General features: G+C 39.2%; 1 protein-coding gene across 1 annotated transcript; it reads right to left on the bottom strand.

Annotated features, from left to right (window-relative positions):
- Positions 1 to 997: 997 nt before the first annotated feature.
- adamts15a (ADAM metallopeptidase with thrombospondin type 1 motif, 15a) lies at positions 998 to 18,671 on the bottom strand. The gene is made up of 8 exons (XM_079472498.1): positions 17,484 to 18,671; positions 8,246 to 8,378; positions 7,474 to 7,641; positions 6,530 to 6,816; positions 5,968 to 6,145; positions 5,677 to 5,852; positions 4,129 to 4,304; positions 998 to 3,627 (listed from the first exon to the last, which is right to left on the bottom strand). The coding sequence occupies exons 1-8, from the start codon at positions 18,429 to 18,431 to the stop codon at positions 2,808 to 2,810; spliced, it is 2,886 nt and encodes a 961-aa protein (XP_079328624.1). The 5' UTR covers positions 18,432 to 18,671; the 3' UTR covers positions 998 to 2,807.
- Positions 18,672 to 18,771: the final 100 nt, after the last annotated feature.

An 18,771-nucleotide genomic window follows, 5' to 3' on the forward strand; every position in this document is an offset into this window, starting at 1 on the left:
CTTTGTGGGACCTATTTTAATGGTATTTGTGAAATAAATGAATCTGGTGGTTCTAGTGCAGGAATTCCTGAGTTTGTACATCTCTGCCAAATAATTTGGGTTTTGGTTTATGTCACTGGCATTAATAGGAAAAAAAATGAATTGCAGCATCTACCATCGGTTTTACAGAGAATCTCTCCCAACTGTTTCTCATTCTCCTCTGTCTTCAATATCAGATCCTGAAAGAATGAGTTCAAAGGTTTATGCGTCAGTGGTTTCAGACAGGATTTTGGGATAGTGTTGTATTGTCAAGGCCATACCTGTATTTCGTTTTCTTGTCTGTCCATGTGGTCAGGAAGCAGTAGATGGATGGTTATGAGGGTAACAGAGATTTAGAATAAAACAGTTTTTTACAGCCTTGCCATCCCTCTATAACATGTTTTTAGAGACAGTAAATGGTGAAGATGCACACATGTCATTTCCATCTTGCTTTGATAAACATATACAGTAACACAAATACTCAAAGGGTTAAATTCATGTCTTTTATAATCTTATATAATCTCGCCAGAACAAGCTGGGAAACACTCCAATGCAAACACTGGACTACAGATGTTTTTTTAAGTTTTCATTATTATTCAGTCTTGTTTTATAGCCCATGCTGGTCTTATTTAGGTCATTTAAAATCACTTTTGGCCACTGACATACTGTAACAATGCTTTCTGCTTGATGTAATAACCCCAGTCAGACTCACTACCCACAATGCACAGCGTAGACACTATTTTCAAAGTTATATACTCCTCACTGATTGAGGTCAGATTGCCTTAAATGGCCTGAGATGATGAGCATGCAGCTGTTACATTCTACTGCTTGAAACATTACCAATTTTTTCCATTATTCTCTCCTACCCCTGTCTCGGGATTTCAAAGATATTTCCGTTTTTTTTATTAAGGCAATAGAACCAATTTGAAACAATTATCAATAATAAACTACAGAAAGGATGCATACTGTACAACAAAATAATTATAAATGTTTTATTTTGGAATAAATACCTTAAAGCATTGACAAGGAAAAAATATATTTATGTATAACAAGACATAATTGCTATTTACATGACTTGTGCACAGCCAGATGGATGTATACATGGTATACAAGCCCATGCAGGACATTGTAAAACTTTTGCTGTACAAAAGCGCAAAAGAAAAATATGCATTTAAGTAATACAGAAACCATCTTTTAGATGGACGATATGGTCACTCTGAAGAACCTCGATCACAAATGGAAAATATTTTGTGTGTTTCAGGGACTGTCTACAAAGAAAAAAATATTGCCACTAAGGCGCAGGGCGCGACACTGTACAACCGTCTGCCACCAGCCACCAGTTCTTATAAATTCATTATAATAGCAAAAATAACTTAGTTAAAATGGCAACTGTACCAGACAGGGCATGATTATAGCAGCTGCACCTCTGGCTTAGTGGTAGAGAAGTGAAGGAGGACATGTTGGTGAACAACATTACAACAAAAGCACAAAAGGGGGACTCTTTCATATTGGACGACAAGGGGATGTTTTGGCAGTATAAAACGTGCCTGACAGAGAGATATATGCTGGCCAGAAAAACTGGGTCTGCTGAGCTTATAACAGCAGGGACTTTGGGGAGATGACTGGATATGTGAAAAATCTAAAGGCAGAAGGCAAACATGCTAACACACAAAGTGATAAGACGCAGACCTTGTATACACAAAACCTGTCTTCCTGCCATTTCATTTTAAGGGGCTAATATTTCTCCTAAGGCAAAACAATTTCTCTGGTCTGCACTTTGTAAAAATGGCACCTTTGAGTTACTGCACATCATATTGCAGTGGTAAAGATGGATTGTTGGATTGCATGAAAGGGCATGATGGAAAATAGCTGTGCTTAGCTGAGACGACTTCCAATCACAATCCTAGACCGATGACTTCATTTAACTGTGAGATGTAAAGCATGCTTCCTCGGTCTACTAGTTGTGAGTTGCAAAAAATGCTAATATTTAAGTACTTTTGTTGATACGGAGATTGCGCTTGCACTAAACCTTATGTATGTGGAAGGAGAGAGCTGCTGGCATGTAGTTGGTTTTGAAGTACAGCAAAATGTGTAAAAAAAACTTTTTAGTAAACAATTGTACAAATATTAACCTCTGTGGAGGTTCTGAATATAACTCCCCAGATAATTTTCCCAAGACGCCATTGCTGCTCTCTGTGCTTTGAAGAGTTGCTGCCAGTTCTATGCAGTACATGGGCATTTTCCGAGCTAGCATTGTATACCCTGTGGAATGTTTCTGTTAACCCAGATGGAGGACATCAGTGTTTGGTTTGGGCTCCACTGCAAGCATTCATTAAAGGTCACTTCAAACATCACTAGCTCACACACAAAAAGTACCTTTACACTTCAAAAGCAATGGATTTGTGCAGCGTGGGATTGATGTGAACAGCATTGAAAACATGTAAAACATGTAAAACTGCAAAATAACATTATGCTTATTTTTATGTTGTTTTGACCATAGTTAAGAAGCACCTATTGAGGTAAATGCCGTAAATTATAAATTTGGTCTCATCCGTATGATTTTGAAATTATTCAACAATTTGGCTACAGTTAGAGGTAGAAAACTCTTTGCAATCGTGTTCAAGGCAGTTGAACTGTTGTTTGTCTCATGACCTCCGTTTGCAAGTGTTTGCTACAGTTTTATCTTTCTCTAGTTCAGAAAGCATAAACTATATAGCCTCTTTTTTTTATCTCTCCTCGGTTGAATATTTCATGTGACACAATTTAAGGTCCATTTATGGAAGTAAGGATTATTTACAAGGAGTTAGTGAACAGAAGTCCAGCTCCTGCGGCTTCTTCTTGCCTGCGCATTGCTCCCTGGGCAGCAGTTTTCCTGTACTTGTTGAACAAAGAAGCAAGCGCCGTTTGAAGCCCTTCCCACAGGTCTTGGAGCAGGGGGACCAGTCACCCACCTCCCACATGGGGCAAGGATCTCCACATACCCGAATGGTGCTGGGCTTTTGGTCAGCATCACAGTCAAGCCCAGGCCCACCATCCACTTTAAGACATTGCACCAGTCTATTCTGGAGTCCGTTACCACAAGTTACAGAGCACACATCCCACCCTCCAGCCAGCCACTTTGCGGGTGACGTTAAGCCTTCTTTGTCATAAAGTGGTGAAATTTTGTCCTTGAGGAGGTCTAGCTCTTTTCCAACTTTATCGATTTCTCCCTCTTCCCTAAGAATGCTGTTTTCCGCATGTGCCCTTTCCACCTTCTTTTGCACCTTGTTTTCTTTGCTCTCCCGTGGTAGGAAGAAGGAATAGCGAATACGTGGAGGTGTCATCTGGCCCACCGACAACACCTCAACGACCAGGGCCTCACCCAGAGGCTTAACCGCCTGGAGAGTCTCAGAGGAACCAACGGTTCCACTATAGCGGAGCAAGCTGCCTTTCACCAGAATGTCTTTCTCCATGGCAGAAACCACATAGTTTCCATTGAGCAGGTACTTGCCTTGGCTGTTCTTCACAGCAAGGTAGTTGTCGTCACTCAGAATTCCCTTATAGCCACGCTGCCTGATGTCGATGTTAGCGGCTCTCACCGGAAGCATGACCACAAAGTTGTAGCCATGGCTGAGAAAAGAAAGGTCCGAAAAATTAGTCAGAATGATTCTTCTTTAGTGTGTAAAATAGGCCAGTATGTGAACATTAATAATAAAAACTATTGGTAACGCTTCAGTATAGGTGGCAATTCTTACTATCAAGAAGTTGTTATTAGCATGCCTATTATTAGCATGTTGGCTGTTCATTAGTACGTATAAAGCACATATTCTGCATGACCATACTCTACATCCCCAATCCTACCCAACACCTAAACCTAACAACTACCTTAATAACTATTAATGAGCAACAAATTAACAGTTTTTGGGGGAAAAGTCGTAGTTTATGGTTTGTTAATAGCGAGAATTGCCCCCTATACTTATTGTGTGACCAAACTATTTTATCATAATCAAAAGCAGCCTTGTAATGATGTACAGTGGTTGATTTAGAAGATTTGCAAGATTTTTTATTATGTCTGGGTTCTATTGGACAGGTATGTGTTGTTGTACAGCATAGTGCACCGAGATCACTCACATGGGCTTAGTGAAAAGGCCTGACACCTTTTTGCAGTTCTTGTTATCTCCTCCACATATACCACACTTGTCAAACTTCTTGTTGGAGCCCAGTTTTCCATCACAACCTGCCTTGATGCATTTGCCTTGCACACAGACAGATGAGGAGTCAGGAGAACATGGTGTTCCATCCACAACCTATGAAAAGCACAGAAACGCAACCTATAATTTAGCATGGATAAATTATGAAAAAACAGATTAAAAAAAAATGTTTCACTTGGACATGTGAGGTGACAATCTATAGTGTCATGATTCCACTATCATGTCATGTTTATTCTTGGTCTTGCAGCGGCGTCATGTCATAGCCTTAGGTTTTGTGTGATAAAGACACGGCTTTGTCTAGATTTTGACTGGCCATATTCTTTCTCGTGTCCCGTCGTTGTTCCCTGCCCTTTTGTCTCGTTAGCCTTCCCATTAGTGTTTCATTACCTACACCTGCCCCTTATAAATTATCCTGTGTTTGTTCCCCTTTAAAACATCCTTGTGTTCCTTGTTCTGTGCTTGTTCATTGTATGCTCTACCGAGTCTGTATCGTGTCTTGCATTGTGTCAAATCTTTTACCTTAGGTTTAGTCTAGTTTTGTCCTAAGTGTTTATTTCCTCAGTCTAGTTAGTCCGTGTCCTGGTTATCATTATTATTTATCTTGTCTCGTTTTACCACTCGTGGGTTTTGTTTATTGTATAATAAACTTTTTGTTAACCCCTTCATCCCTGTGTCTGCCTGCACTTGGGTTCTTCCTCTAACACAACCGTGAAAGTATAGGATGATGCACTAGTATCTGGTAATGGTTGATGCGCAGCTGAAAACCCATGCATACGTGAGCAATGGCTTTTTGAAAAGCTAACCTCTGTAGTGACCTTGCTGTATGGTAACAACATGTCAAAATAATTATTCTTGATCAAAAACCAACATTTCATAATGTCTAATGATTGATTTTGTAATCTTTTGTAAAATATAGATGTTAAATGAAGATACACAAGTCATGTAGTGTATGTACTTTATATCCACAGAAATCACTTGGTGTCAGCACAGCTTTGCAATGCAGTCGGATTATTAACTATATCAATATGTGTGCGCAAGGGGTCCAGCCAAAAGTGAAACATAGGAGTCTATTATGTCTGCTATTAAGCTATTTGTGTCCCTTCCCTATCTGTCAACAGCTTGTTTTGGATGATGTGCACCATCAAATGAACAACAACACTTTATGAATTACTGTACAATCTCTTGCATTGTTTTGCAACATTTTAACAACATGGCAGTCTCATAAACATATGTTTTCTGATACAATGATGTAACCATTACATCTGTGAAGTTTTAGTCATGTTTAAAATTTTGTTAACGGAGACTGAAAACTTTATAGAAAATAGAGTATGTATAATACAGTATTTAGTTTGAACTCCCAAAATTGATGCTCAATGTTTTATCACATTCTTTTCCCTGAGCATTTGTTTTCAAAATAAGTTGTGTACCCGTTTTGTGGAAATTGTGTATTCAAATTTGTATTGCTCACCTTTGGGGCCAGGACGTAGAAGTAGCCTGTTCCATTTGCCCTGCAAATCAGCTTGCACATATCTTTGGCGGACACGCCAGAGTATTTGGGCACCCACACCACAGATGGGGTAAGCCGGTTAGTGTTCAGACTAAAGCCATTATAAGCTTCACACTGCTCCTCACGATAGCTCTTCCCTACAGAAAAAAGTTAGGCAAATCAAAACTATATTTCTAAAACAAATAACATCTCACAGACGTTATATCTGCTCCCTGTTGTGAGTGTATATCATTATTAAAAGGGTTGTAATACCTGTGTCAGGGCATGGGGTGAGGTTGCAGGACCGATATTTAACTCTCACTCCCTGGCAGTATTTTCCACCATTAAATGGAACTGGGTTGTCACACTCTCGTTTTGACAGCTGTACACCGCCTCCACAAGATCTGGAACAAGTTCCGAAAGGTCCCCATTTACCCCATCTGCCATCCACCTAGGAGAAATAAATAAAAGAAGAGGTATGTCACTTCCTTGACCTTCACAGTACACTCTGTTTTACCTCTAAACTCCACATGACCACTTCAAAGATTTATCTACCGAACTTATGTGCAGAATTGCTAAGCAACAAGGCAAATAAACCAGTGCAACGGGTCGAGAAAAGTACGTTTAACAGGTTAGCATCCTTATGTCAAATCTTGATATTTTTCACATTGCAATGAGGACTCCTTTAAAGGCGCCACTGTGTTAACAAATTGTTTGTTATTTTCTGAAACACAGTGCATGTTAATGTAGGAACCCGTTTATAACTAATATTTGGGGTAACCAGTGCATGTGACCACTTAAACACTAATGTGTTCACCTACAGTAAATGCATTACCTTAGTTTTAGGCAGTTCTTTTCTCTCTATACACGTGCCCCGCATACAAAGCTGTCCGTCCCCACAGCTGGTACCGTCTGCCCATGGAAAGTGTCTCGTCTGGCACACCAGCTGCCCACGGGTCTTCCCCGTGCACCACAAGCGCTGACATGGTGCCTGCATGAAGGGGCATGGCTTCGAACCAGCTCCGAATGCAAGCTCGCACTGCCGCTCTAGACTGTATGATGCGCCGGGGAGCACGTCTGGCAGAGCTAAAGGTTTCTGAGGTTGATCCAGCAGACAGTCACCTGCATAGATGACAGGTAATGATAGAACATTATGCTACACATGTATGAAACTTTATAGTTTTGTATAAAGAACAAGGCCCCAAAAGTATTTGGAGACTAAAACTACACTTACAACTACTTAATTTATTCACCGAAAATGCATAGTAACTGTACACCCATAAAACAAATGTATTAACCACAATTAATTTTCCCTTTGTGTCCAATTTATATATTTTTTAATCGTGAAATAATGCATTACTTTATATAGGGCCTACAGTAAGTGCTTCAACTGTTCACTCCTCAAACTGAACAGTGTTGACATGAAATATTTGCTCTAGATTATTTATATGCACATTTGAAAATGTATTTATACGTACATATGTCTTACTCCACAACATGCAAATACCAGCACTGTAAGACCTCATTATAAAACTTCACAAAAACACTTCAGTCCCTTTTACATCAGCCCCAGTTACGTCAGTCACAGCACTGTTTCAACAAAGATTTAGATCACAGAGTTGTTGCAATCTGCTCGCGGACCTTGGGATGCCTGTTTCTTTGAAGATACACTTTCAGAAAGCATCAACACCGACATTCTAAACCCTGGCTTACTCATCACTCTGAGCTCACACACATACACACATCCCAGCTGTTCCAATGTGGCTTCCTTTGACTTACCGTGTCCACTGTCCAAGTAGTCAGTGATAATGGCAGCACTGCATGGGGACCAAGGACTGGTGCGATTGATTCGGATCAAAGTGGGAGACATCATGTGATTGTCCTCCAGCTTGCCGAACACCTCCTCACATGCCTTAACATTATCATGGGGCATATTGAAGACATGTCCTGTAGAGGAGAAGAGCAGTAGAAAAAATGAAAACAGAGGAGATGGAAAAGAAGCAATGTGATGCGTGTCAGCACTGAATGCTAATGTAAATGAACCACCTCTTGAATTCAGATTTTAGCCTTTTATTTCACAATTCCAATAGTTTTGGTCACATTTTCCTGTCAGCAGTCAGGCCACATTTATATTGAACAACTTTTGCAATCCATCCAAAAGCTCCCCACATTTCCTCCCTGGCCTTGAGGCTTCCCACATGGAATTAAGCCACTTCAGTAAAGCTTAGCTTTGCAAAACAGTTCCACAAAATCCTAAAGAAATGTCTGAGAAATGATTATGTTTAAGAGGTCATTTAAACTGAATATCCTTAATCTTTCAGACAATATTCAGGAGATCTTCCAGTGGATTTTGTAAGCAGAAACTATTGGCTCTAGTCCCAGATATTAAGATGCATTGGTGGACATTTAGTTTAGGGTATTTCTCAAAATAAAATGATAACAGTTCTGTCATTTAAGCTATATGTTGTTGTTGTATGCTATATTGACGTATAATTTTTTTACCTCCAGAACCCGACTGTATGCTCTGTACTGTACATCTGTAAACACTTACCAAGCTCATGGGCAGTAGTGAAGGCTGATGGCAACCCATCGTCTTCAATCACAGAGCAGCTTCTCTTGGGGTCACACATGGTGCCTACGTCTGCCATACCCAGTGTGTCACAGGTCGAGGCTCCACACAGGTCCTGAATCAGTAAAAGATGAACAAATTGTCATCACCCTAATTTGCCTTATGTACATTCCAGATGAGGCTGTTGTGCAATTCCTACATTTATCTTAACCACTCTTGACCAAATTGTGGTTAAGAAGAATTTTTGTGTTTCATACCCTTAGTCTTAAATACTGTTAATATCTTAAAAAAACGATAGGCCCAAGTCTAAAACTAAGTGTTATCAGTCAAATGATTGAAGTAGAATTTTTGACATTTTCTTTGTTTGAAAGGCTTGAATCATGGACACACAAAGTAAATCTTTGTTTAAGGTGTAATATAAACGTACTATATTTGCCTTTCCAAAAGCACCTCCAGGAACATAGATTTACCCTGAAAATGAAAATTTAATTTTGATTGAAGCAGACATTTTTCAAATGCTTCAAAATATCTTTAATTCTTGGCATTAAATGAGCTACTTATTATTGCTATACCATGCGGACGTTTTTCAAATGCTTCAAAATATCTTTAATTCTTGGCATTAAATGAGCTACTTATTATTGCTATACCATGTGGCCTTTCAATTTGAAAGAATTTCCAGCTGACCTATATTTTGTCACCACACAGTTGAAAACAGATCTACCCAAAATATCTTTAGAGCTCTTCTGACTCAACATCATAATAGTAGGTTTGCTTGTCGACCATATCCCATGGTGCAACACCCTCGTCTAGCGAATCCCAAAAAAGACCTGAAAACATCTTCCTGATCATGACACAATTAAAGGGAACAGTTCTTTTCCCCTTATAGGAGACATCAGTGCCACAAATTATTTACAAATCTCTGACTGCTGATGAAAGCTCAAAATGTCATCTATTTGAACTGTACAGTATGTATGATTAAAAATATTTTGTTGATAAGCACGGACCTTAACCATTTGACCTAGTTGTTACATCCTCATCTCTTTTTTCTATGTGAGACCAGCTGCTAAATCACAGGGATCATCATTACATGTCTCTGTCCTTTCTAAAAAAGGTCATCATTTTGTGACTTTTTGTCCGTTTCATGATCTGTGATTATGATGTATGAGAAAGATCATTGATGCAAAACTGAAACTTTAACTTAAAAAATGGAACTTAAACAACTGTCAGAATGGCGTTGTCCACCTTATTGAAGAAGTACTCTGCTTGGTCTCTCTAAATCATGCTGGATTTTGTCCACAAAGATTTTTCAATCATTGATTTGAAAGTGCATAAATGAGTCACAAAGCCAGCTAATTACAGATACACACATAACTGTGGTATTTAGGTTATCACTTTGGTCATAGTACACATCACAAACAGGTATTGAGGGCAAATTCTTCAAACAGTGAAGTTTAACCATTTATATGCACTCTGTATGTGCAATGCATAGTTGAATAAAGCATTTTTTTTGACATATTAACCAACTATTACTGGCCACAAGAGCAGGCAAGAAATTCAAGTTGAATTAACTGCTTGCGCCATATTATACAATTATGATGGGCAAAGCTTCCATTCACTGTTCAATGCAAAATGCTCACAGCACATGCATGTAAATATTGCACATTATATTTTGGATAACTTTTGTTACTTTGGATTTCTTTTTGTAAAAATGGAGTTCTACTGCGTTTGCAAGGCGGACGAATATGACTTTTTGAGGCTTATAAACCAGTGCTCTCATCAATTCCATAAATAATGAGCCCAGTGTCCTCTAAGTTATTGTTATCTGTCCATTGTTTCTCTTAAATCATCTCTCCTCTATGTTTGGCCAGAAATCTCTTTATTCATAACAAAACTGTGGATAAAGATGAGGGCTGGGGGATTTACCTACTCTCCACAAGCAGTGTTGACCCAATTGGCATCCAACGTCGTAAACATACGACTTCAATTATGCCTTTACAAAATCCAAACTGTTCCATATGTGCACTCTTCTCTCATGTGCTCACTCACCCATTCTCTTTTAAATGTTTTCACTCGCTCTCACCTTACTTCACATTTTTGTTGATGCCGTTGTTTTACTGGATATGATGAACTAACATTATCCATGCAGAATAACTGTTCTGAATTATAGGTGTTGCTTAGTAACACTCAGGTACTGTAGTTTTAGTAATGAACCATGAATGGCAATGCATTTCAATACTTTTTGTGTTTTTACTGTCTGTTTTGTCTTGTTTGTGTTTTTATTACTTCCTGTGGCACAAAGTTTTAACGATCTTGATACTAGTTTAAGTTGAAAAATAAATCATAATACGCTGCCGTTTTGCCATTTACTTTCTGTTACATCCTCAGTTGACCGAAAAGCATAATAAGGCATTTTCTTTAGAATTGTACCCAGTGAATAACAGTGCACCAAAAACAAGCTTACAGGGACAGTCAGCAGGTCGGATGGGGATTCATTTTTGGGTGAACTATCACTTTAAGCATTAGGTGAGCATGGATTGCGATTAACCGGTCGCATTCCATGCCGATGCCTTTTTGGATGCACTGCCAGTATTCAAAACTGCATCTGCTGGTATTACTATTCCACTATGTTACTTTACACATTTTGTGTTTTACTCTGTTTATAAATGAATCATTTAGATAACTCTGTGATCTCTGTGATGACTGGGCCATTAAAAATTTAAGTGCATTCTATTATAAGTAGGTATGGCGACATGGCAACCACTCGCGGCTAACATTCTGTCTCAACAATGTGTTCCAAACTGCGTAGTACTGAAATGTGCGCGTCTTTTAATATCTACTATTGGCCGCCTGGTGGGAGTATGTTTTTCCTGAATACGATGGTGACTACATCGAGTGCAAACCCCTGCAGCGTTGGAAACTTCAGCATTTCATTTGTAAGGTGATTTCAGGTCCCCGCAACTTTTGGAATATTTGTGTGGCTTTCAACCGATCGGCGGGCTTCATCTAAGCTTTGGACACTGCTGAAAGATATGTGGACATAAATACATAGCTTTTATCTTGGTACTGACGAAATTTCATAGAAATCCATAGAGGAGAAAATATTTTACTAAATCGCGGAAATTGGGTAGTCACATTTGTGTCGGGTAGATTAGCGATTGTACTGCAGGCGTCGTTCTAAAAAAAACATCCTCTGTATTAAATAATAAGCATTTTCGATCACATGACTTATAATGTAGTTAATGTTTACTATTTTAATATATTCCCTGTTTTTATAAATATCATAATCCGAGGCCATGGTCCTCAGTCGGAAAAGGGTGGCTTGCCCACTTCAGGTTGGTGGAGAGTTCCTTCCTCAAGTGGAGGAGTTTAAGTATCTCGGGATCTTGTTCACGAGTGAGGGAAGGATGGAACGGGAGATTGACAGACGGATCGGTGCAGCTTCTGCAGTAATGCGGTCGATGTACCGGTCCGTCGTGGTGAAGAAAGAGCTGAGCCGCAAGGCGAAGCTCTCAATTTACCGGTCAATCTACGTTCCTACTCTCACCTATGGTCATGAGCTTTGGGTCATGACCGAAAGGACAAGATCCCGGATACAGGCGGCTGAAATGAGCTTCCTCCGCAGGGTGGCTGGGCGATCCCTTAGAGATAGGGTGAGAAGCTCGGTCACCCGGGAGGAGCTCGGAGTAGAGCCGCTGCTCCTCCACATCGAGAGGGGTCAGCTGAGGTGGCTTGGGCATCTGTTACGGATGCCTACTGGACGCCTTCCCCGGAAGGTGCTCCGGGCCCGTCCGACCGGGAGGAGAACCCGGGGAAGACCTAGGACACGCTGGTGGCCTGGGAACGCCTCGGTGTCCCCCCGGAAGAGCTGGAGGAAGTGTCTAGGGTGAGGGATGTCTGGGCATCTCTGCTTAGACTGCTGCCCCCGCGACCCGGCCCCGGATAAGCGGAAGAAAATGAATGAATGAATGAATGAATGAATGAATGAATGAATAACTTTCGCAATCCTCAACTGATTTTCACAATTCAGGTGTCGTCGTAAAGGGAATTTTCTGCTCTGTCTAGAAATGTGATCCATTATGAGTTTAGGGGTGTTTGGAAATTTTGTTATCATACCTATTATAAGGCTTTTATAACGTTTATGAATTGCTTGACAATCATATTTTTTTAACTTTTAAACATTGAACATTGCTTTTTATAATTGTTAATTGTAAATTTAAAAGCTTTTTTTTATAGGAACAATGTTAAATATCCATCTACCTAATGTAAGTATTTTGTTAATTTTAGCATTTGATTAACAACAAATTGGCAAAAGATAAACAATTCAGTACTTGCTAGAACTGTTGTTAATGTGGCATTTTGATACCAATTCATGTATGTGACCTGAAGCCTAGCTCACCATGATTACGAATCCTCTATTTCATTCCTCTAATTCCTCTGCTGATGTTAAAAAAAGTGCTCTTTGAATGACTGCTGAATCGAGGATTTTAACAGGCTTGCTGTTACCAATTAACCAAATTACATAAGAACTCTGGGATCCGTTATCGATTAACAAGGCACTACATTGCACCGAAACATCAAGTATTATGGTAAACAGAACTATTTACAATATGGAATAAACAATGTCTATAAAAAGAGAGGCCAGTGTGCATTGCAGAAGTACAAAAAGTGCAAACATTACGATGTTAAGTAGATGAACTTACATCATCTTGTTCAAGGCAGAACAAAGACACGTACCTTCAGGGGAGCTTGCATAGTTCCTCTAATTATTTCTCAAACTTGCAGAATTTAACAATGTAATGGTTACAACTAGCTGATTTAAAGGGTATAAAGATTTTCCCACAGTGCTGTAATTGTAATTGGCCCTTCCTTCTTAACAACTTCTTTACATAGCAGATTATATTAATTGATGGATTCAAGCAGGGGCCTACCGGCATTTGTCCAAGGCCCCAAATCAGCAGAGGGCCCTGATGAACTGCAGAAACCTTCCGTTATTTACTAGAAATGATTTTTTTAAATAATTATTGTTTCATGCCAATTACTGAGTAATGTCAAACACTTCGGCAAATAAAAAGAAATAACAGCGCCCAGTGGTGAGGGGCACCGAATGGTGAGGGGAAATAATTGTATCATATAAAATCACAAGTTTAAAACAACTGGATTATTCAAAATATACAACATAAATCTGAAAAACAAACCATAAAGTATAGCTGTTAAAAGGTAAATTATTAAGGAAAATCATACTCGCTTTCTTAAATGGCTATAAAATGGAAACTGGTGAAAGAACTAAACTTTAATGATGGTGAGGAAAGGTTTTCTTGTAGGACACAAAGGAAAGAAAGCCTTATCAGCTACAGTAATATAATCTTTACTTTTTTATGAGCTTTCTAATGTTTGTTGTGGTGTTTAGGTTGTTACTTGTGTTTGTACTAGAAGACTGAAATGTACAGTGTGGATAGATTGTAACGTTATAGTATATTGAACGTGTTAAAAGTTCAATTTTTTCTTGTAGTGGCAGGCATTAGCGAAGCTGTCATGAATAGAAGTATAGACCACTTTGCAAGATGTAAACACAGGTGCAGAAACATCTTACATATACAATTCAATCTTAAATATATTCGTTTAACATTTCATTTAGTTATAAATGTTTTGTTGGATCTATTTGTAAACATTTGTGTAGTTTTAAAAAACTGAAACAGGAAATTCTACTTTACCTGCGTTGGATATGTGTTGCTTACCTTTTCCAAAGTGGTCTATAATCTCTTTGAAACCTCTGTACAAAACCTTCATTGTTTATATTCGTTTTAGGACTGTCAGCGTTAACGCATGAGATAATGTTTTTCAGTTTAACGCGTTAAAATTTTTTGTCTGTTTTGTCAACCTTTGTCTATAGCGTTACATTATATATTCACGCTCTTATTTGTATAAAGGCTTTTAAACCACTTGAGAGCGATTTGAAAGTCGCTTCAGTGAAGATAGACAGCTTCTAGCTGTGGGACGCAGCAAAACCCAACACAACGTCCAGTCTAGTATATTCAGTCACATGCTAAGGCTGTGTAAGTGAATCTCTGTCAGACAGCGCACCATTATTAAGTTCTCTTTCATGCTTGAATGAATAAAACCACACAAGATTATGACAGAAAGCATGTTTTGTCTAGCATTTTCGTGTAGCTATAATTAATAAATAATAATTAAAAAATAATAAATAAAAATAATACATTTATTATGTTGGCTTTCATTCATAAAATGATGCTATTAAAGAAATCTGTTGTTTCTACATTAATTTGAAGATTAAATGTGAAATTATTAGAATGTTAAAGTATGTATTAAAACATTAATGTTATGTGTGATTAATCGTGATTAATCACATAAAACGTGTGATTAATCAGAATAATTAAAAAAAAATTATCATTTGACAGCACTAATTAGTTTAAACCTGCATCACTGGAAAAGATTCAAACTTTTTGTTGATTATATTTAAGAGATGATATAGTAAATACCCACAATATCCAGTGTTGAATTTGGTGTCTCTACATCATTTAACAGAAAATGACTTGTTGAGGTAACAGCAGAACTTTCCAAATGGAAAGATATCTGGTTTCATTTGGAATTAAACATTCCATAGTCTTCAGCTGGGACCGCCGCTTCACAGCAGGTGAGCCTTGACACGCGGGGTCCTGTCACTATTTTTCCCTTTTGTGTCTCTTCACCACCTTCAGCTTTTCTCTCATTAAATACCAGTAATGGGAAACAGAAGGGTGTGGGATGAGAAATTGGGGGAAAGAATCAGATCGCTCCCAGCTGGAAGTGCAGTTTGGGGAAGCTCTCTGAGAAACTTCCCGTTAGTGTATCTCCCAGCGTCCTGTAAGTAATCTCCTTTAACTTTTGTATACATTGGCTTGCTGAACGAAACGGATTAAATGGGATATTATGTTATCACACGAATGTGGAAGAGGTTGATGGATAGTTCTCCTGGTTTATTGTCCTAATTTCAAAATTCTCTTGGGCTCTGACAACACTCTCCACATTTTAACAAAAACCTTCTAATGACAGCTTTGTCCACATCCCTCTTTTAATTCATCCAGGGTCCAAACATATTTTTACCAAATTTACTGGCCAGAAATATTTCTAGCTGTCCACAAGACTGTAGTGTGCTTGATTTGAAAATATGCGTTGGATAGAGACATTTTGACAAAGGTAAAAGTTGTTGGATCAGACGTTTTCTTGTTTTTATTGAAATCAATTGATAATACTTTTAGTTTGATATAAATTATGTATCATGTTGCGGGTTCTAATTTACTGACCAGCTGGTAGGTAACTGTGTTATTTACTCTTCAAACCAATTTTGGCAAATGCCACTTGTATGTGAAGATAAATGTTTGGTAATGTTGCTCCCTGTGTACAGTATATCCATCTATCTGCTTGTCGTTTCATTGATCCTTTTTGTGATTTACACTGACTTGCATAATCTTCTCTAGTCTAAGACATTTTTTATGTAGGTTAGCAGATGTAAAACTATAACCAATCTCCACCTCCTCTTGACTCATTCAAGGCCATGGAGAAACTTCACAATCTCTTTCTCTGTCTTCAGGGAGTAATGAACAAAATGATTGGAAGAATGTAGGGAGTAACTGTGCTCTCTTGCTAAAATGCTTCATCAGTTCCCTTCGGACGAAGCAATAAAACATGAACTCCCTGCAGAATGATTTACTACAGCTGGCCTCTGTCATCCAGACCGCGGAGACATAACTGGTCTGCATGGTCAGCTCAGGTCATGTGTAACTGCAGCAGATTAGATACAAACATGCTCATCTGGCATGGTTGGAGCTGGCAATAGTTTTGAGGTGTTTCTAAGAAACAGATGATGATTTAGGAATGAGTCTGTATGTGTAATGTAGGAGTTTATGTAGGAATGACCGAGTCTTGAATACCAGGCATTTTTTATTACCGCTCCTCAGTATTTCCCTGGCTATTGTCTTTGATCAACAGCTGATAACACTGAGTGCTGAAATAAATGGAAACGATGCTAGGGGCTCCCATAATTTATTTCATCTGTCAGTCCTTCAATAGATGCATGTGGCAGTGGGGTTAAATAAGGGCAGAACAATGTTAAGGTTATAGATACCATTGATTAGAAGCAAAAGTAAAGTTGATCACTGTACAAGTTTTTTTATGTGTGTTTAATAAGTTTACATAAAAATGGCAATTATGTCATCATTAACCTTATAAAATTCCTTTTCAGTTTTGGTCTGGTGACAAATACAGACTTTTAATTGTATCTGTCCACACAAAGCTTATATTATAGCTTTAGTTACCTTGAAATGCTTTCATTTGGTGCTTTTTGTTGTTATTTTGCGACTGGGAAGACCTGTGCCAATTAATTTTCACTATATAGAAAACATCTTTATTTGTTTGGAACTATGGTTTGGAACTATGTGATGGTGAGTCAGTTATGGCAGGATTGTCATTGTTGGATGAACTGTTAAATCTGAAATGTCACTCCATGTTTTTCCATTCTGCTAGGACCTGCAAAAGTTAATCCGATCCACATCTGATCTTCTATTAAAGTTGTCATCTAAAGTTATGCTAGTCCTGCATTGAAATTATTATTTCACAAGTCCGTTTATGTTGGTGCTTTTCATTTCATTTCAGATTTTCTAAATTTTTATTGCGTTGCTTATGTTTCAGTATCTGCATTCCTACTTGCAATGCCAACAGAGGGCAGTAGCCCCAAGGAAGACCTAACCCATGACCCTAACTACACTCATAAACATGATGGGAACCCTATGGCGACTGCAGGTTAGCTGAGGAGGCTGCTCTTGTTGAAGCCTGCCCTTTGCTAAGTGAGACACAAAACATTTTAGAGTTTAAATAAACCCCATGTATCGTTCCGAATATATGCTTTTGGGTGAAAGTAAGAACCCACCAGTGTGTGTCCACAAACAATACAAATCAGAATACAATTACATTCATGCTTTGCCCAATGCTTTAACAAGTGAGCTACAGTGGTGATTTCAACGTCATCATAAGTCATGTCTTAATTGCTTTGATTATCGGCTAAGTAAATTGCAGAAGCCTGTGTGGTGTTCAGTTTTGTTTCGTGTTGCAGGACATCTTGATGTAATTACAGCGAGTTCTATTAGCAGGATCATTCAAGGATTCAGTGTGTTGTAGCGCTGCGTAGCGGTCTGACCCCTGTCGAGGAAGCGTGAAACACCCTTACCTGTTTTGTGAATAGGATGGCCGTATCCCAATACTCCGGATGCTTGTCACTGTTCTTGTTGAGCTTCTTTTGCCAGGTGCAGAAATTACGCAGAGTCATCGCCGCGTTCTCGGAAACCTTGGGTCCTTTCTCCTCCTCGTTAATCACAATAAACTTGACAACCACTATATTGATAGAGTTGAGAATGGTAGGGTGTTTGTAAAGCCTTGCTGCCACTGACATTAAGGTCAGCACGTAATGCTTAAGGTCGTCGCCGTGGAATTTGGCCATTGACTCATCGGCCACCACTAATGTCTCAACATAACGCGGAATGGAGACAAATCTTTTCGAGCGACTTTTCAGGACTGACATGCTCATATTCTTAATGTGCAGTTCCTTCGTGTGTCTAAACTTAGCCAAAGACTGGACAACGCTGTTGGTCACGGCGCTGTCCACGCCGCATCTTGACGTTGAGTTTCCACTCAGATTGGCATTTGACCTGCGGCTGATAATATGCGCATCCATATTGTCCCAATCGGTTGCTGAGGCGGTGTCGTTGGAAGCCGGCTTAATGAAATATTCCCAGCCATCATAGCCAAATGCGCCCTGCAAGCTTTTGCATAAACTCAGAGCTGCATAGGAAAGGGGATCGGAATTAACCTCACCGGCATAGAAACACCGGCTCACATCTGCGCTATGTGCTGAATTCTTTGTAGTTGGGTCCGTGTGTGACGAGAAGCTCGGGGCAAGGAAGCTGGAGTCCGACTGCAAATCGAGTACAAAATCTTGTTCAAATGCACTTATTTTTAAAACAACTCTTTGTGGCAACGTGTTCTCTTCAACACTGAATAAGCTGCTCTTCCCAACCCTATGATGATCCAGTCTGACGGGTGCGCAAAGCTGACTTTGCATTGAACCAGCAATTTCCCATTGAACGTAGAAAATAACTGACCTTAGCAACAAAAACATGGTTGCGCGCGATATGCAAAGCAATTTTGGTGCACCAGAGACTTGCTTGATGTATAAATCGCGAATTGAGAAAATATAGCTCTGATCGTAAGAGTATTCCAGGATGCGATACGCTACAGTGTTGCCTTTGCGCCTCCACAAAGTGCGAAATACGCCGGTATGTGATCCATCCCTTAGCTCAACCTGTATACTGAAGCGGCTCTACCTCATATGTCGCCTTTATGCGCACACGTCATGTGTAAACATCTAGAGCTTGTAATCAGATTTTGGGGAGGTGCTCGAGTGCGCTCATTGGGTATGCCTCTCAGTTTAAGGTTAGCCCGCAACTTGTAGCTGTGTG

The sequence above is a fragment of the Barbatula barbatula genome (genome assembly GCF_947034865.1).
Source record: "Barbatula barbatula genome assembly, chromosome: 2".
Lineage (NCBI taxonomy): Eukaryota > Metazoa > Chordata > Actinopteri > Cypriniformes > Nemacheilidae > Barbatula > Barbatula barbatula.

Excerpts from the sequence above, each read along its gene's own strand:
- adamts15a (XM_079472498.1), bottom strand. The coding sequence starts at position 18,431 with ATGTTTTTGTTGCTAAGGTCAGTTATTTTCTACGTTCAATGGGAAATT. Across the intron at positions 6,817-7,473 it reads CTACTTGGACAGTGGACACG|GTGACTGTCTGCTGGATCAA; the intron begins GTAAGTCAAAGG and ends TCATCTATGCAG. Across the intron at positions 6,146-6,529 it reads AAGAACTGCCTAAAACTAAG|GTGGATGGCAGATGGGGTAA; the intron begins GTAATGCATTTA and ends TATTTCTCCTAG.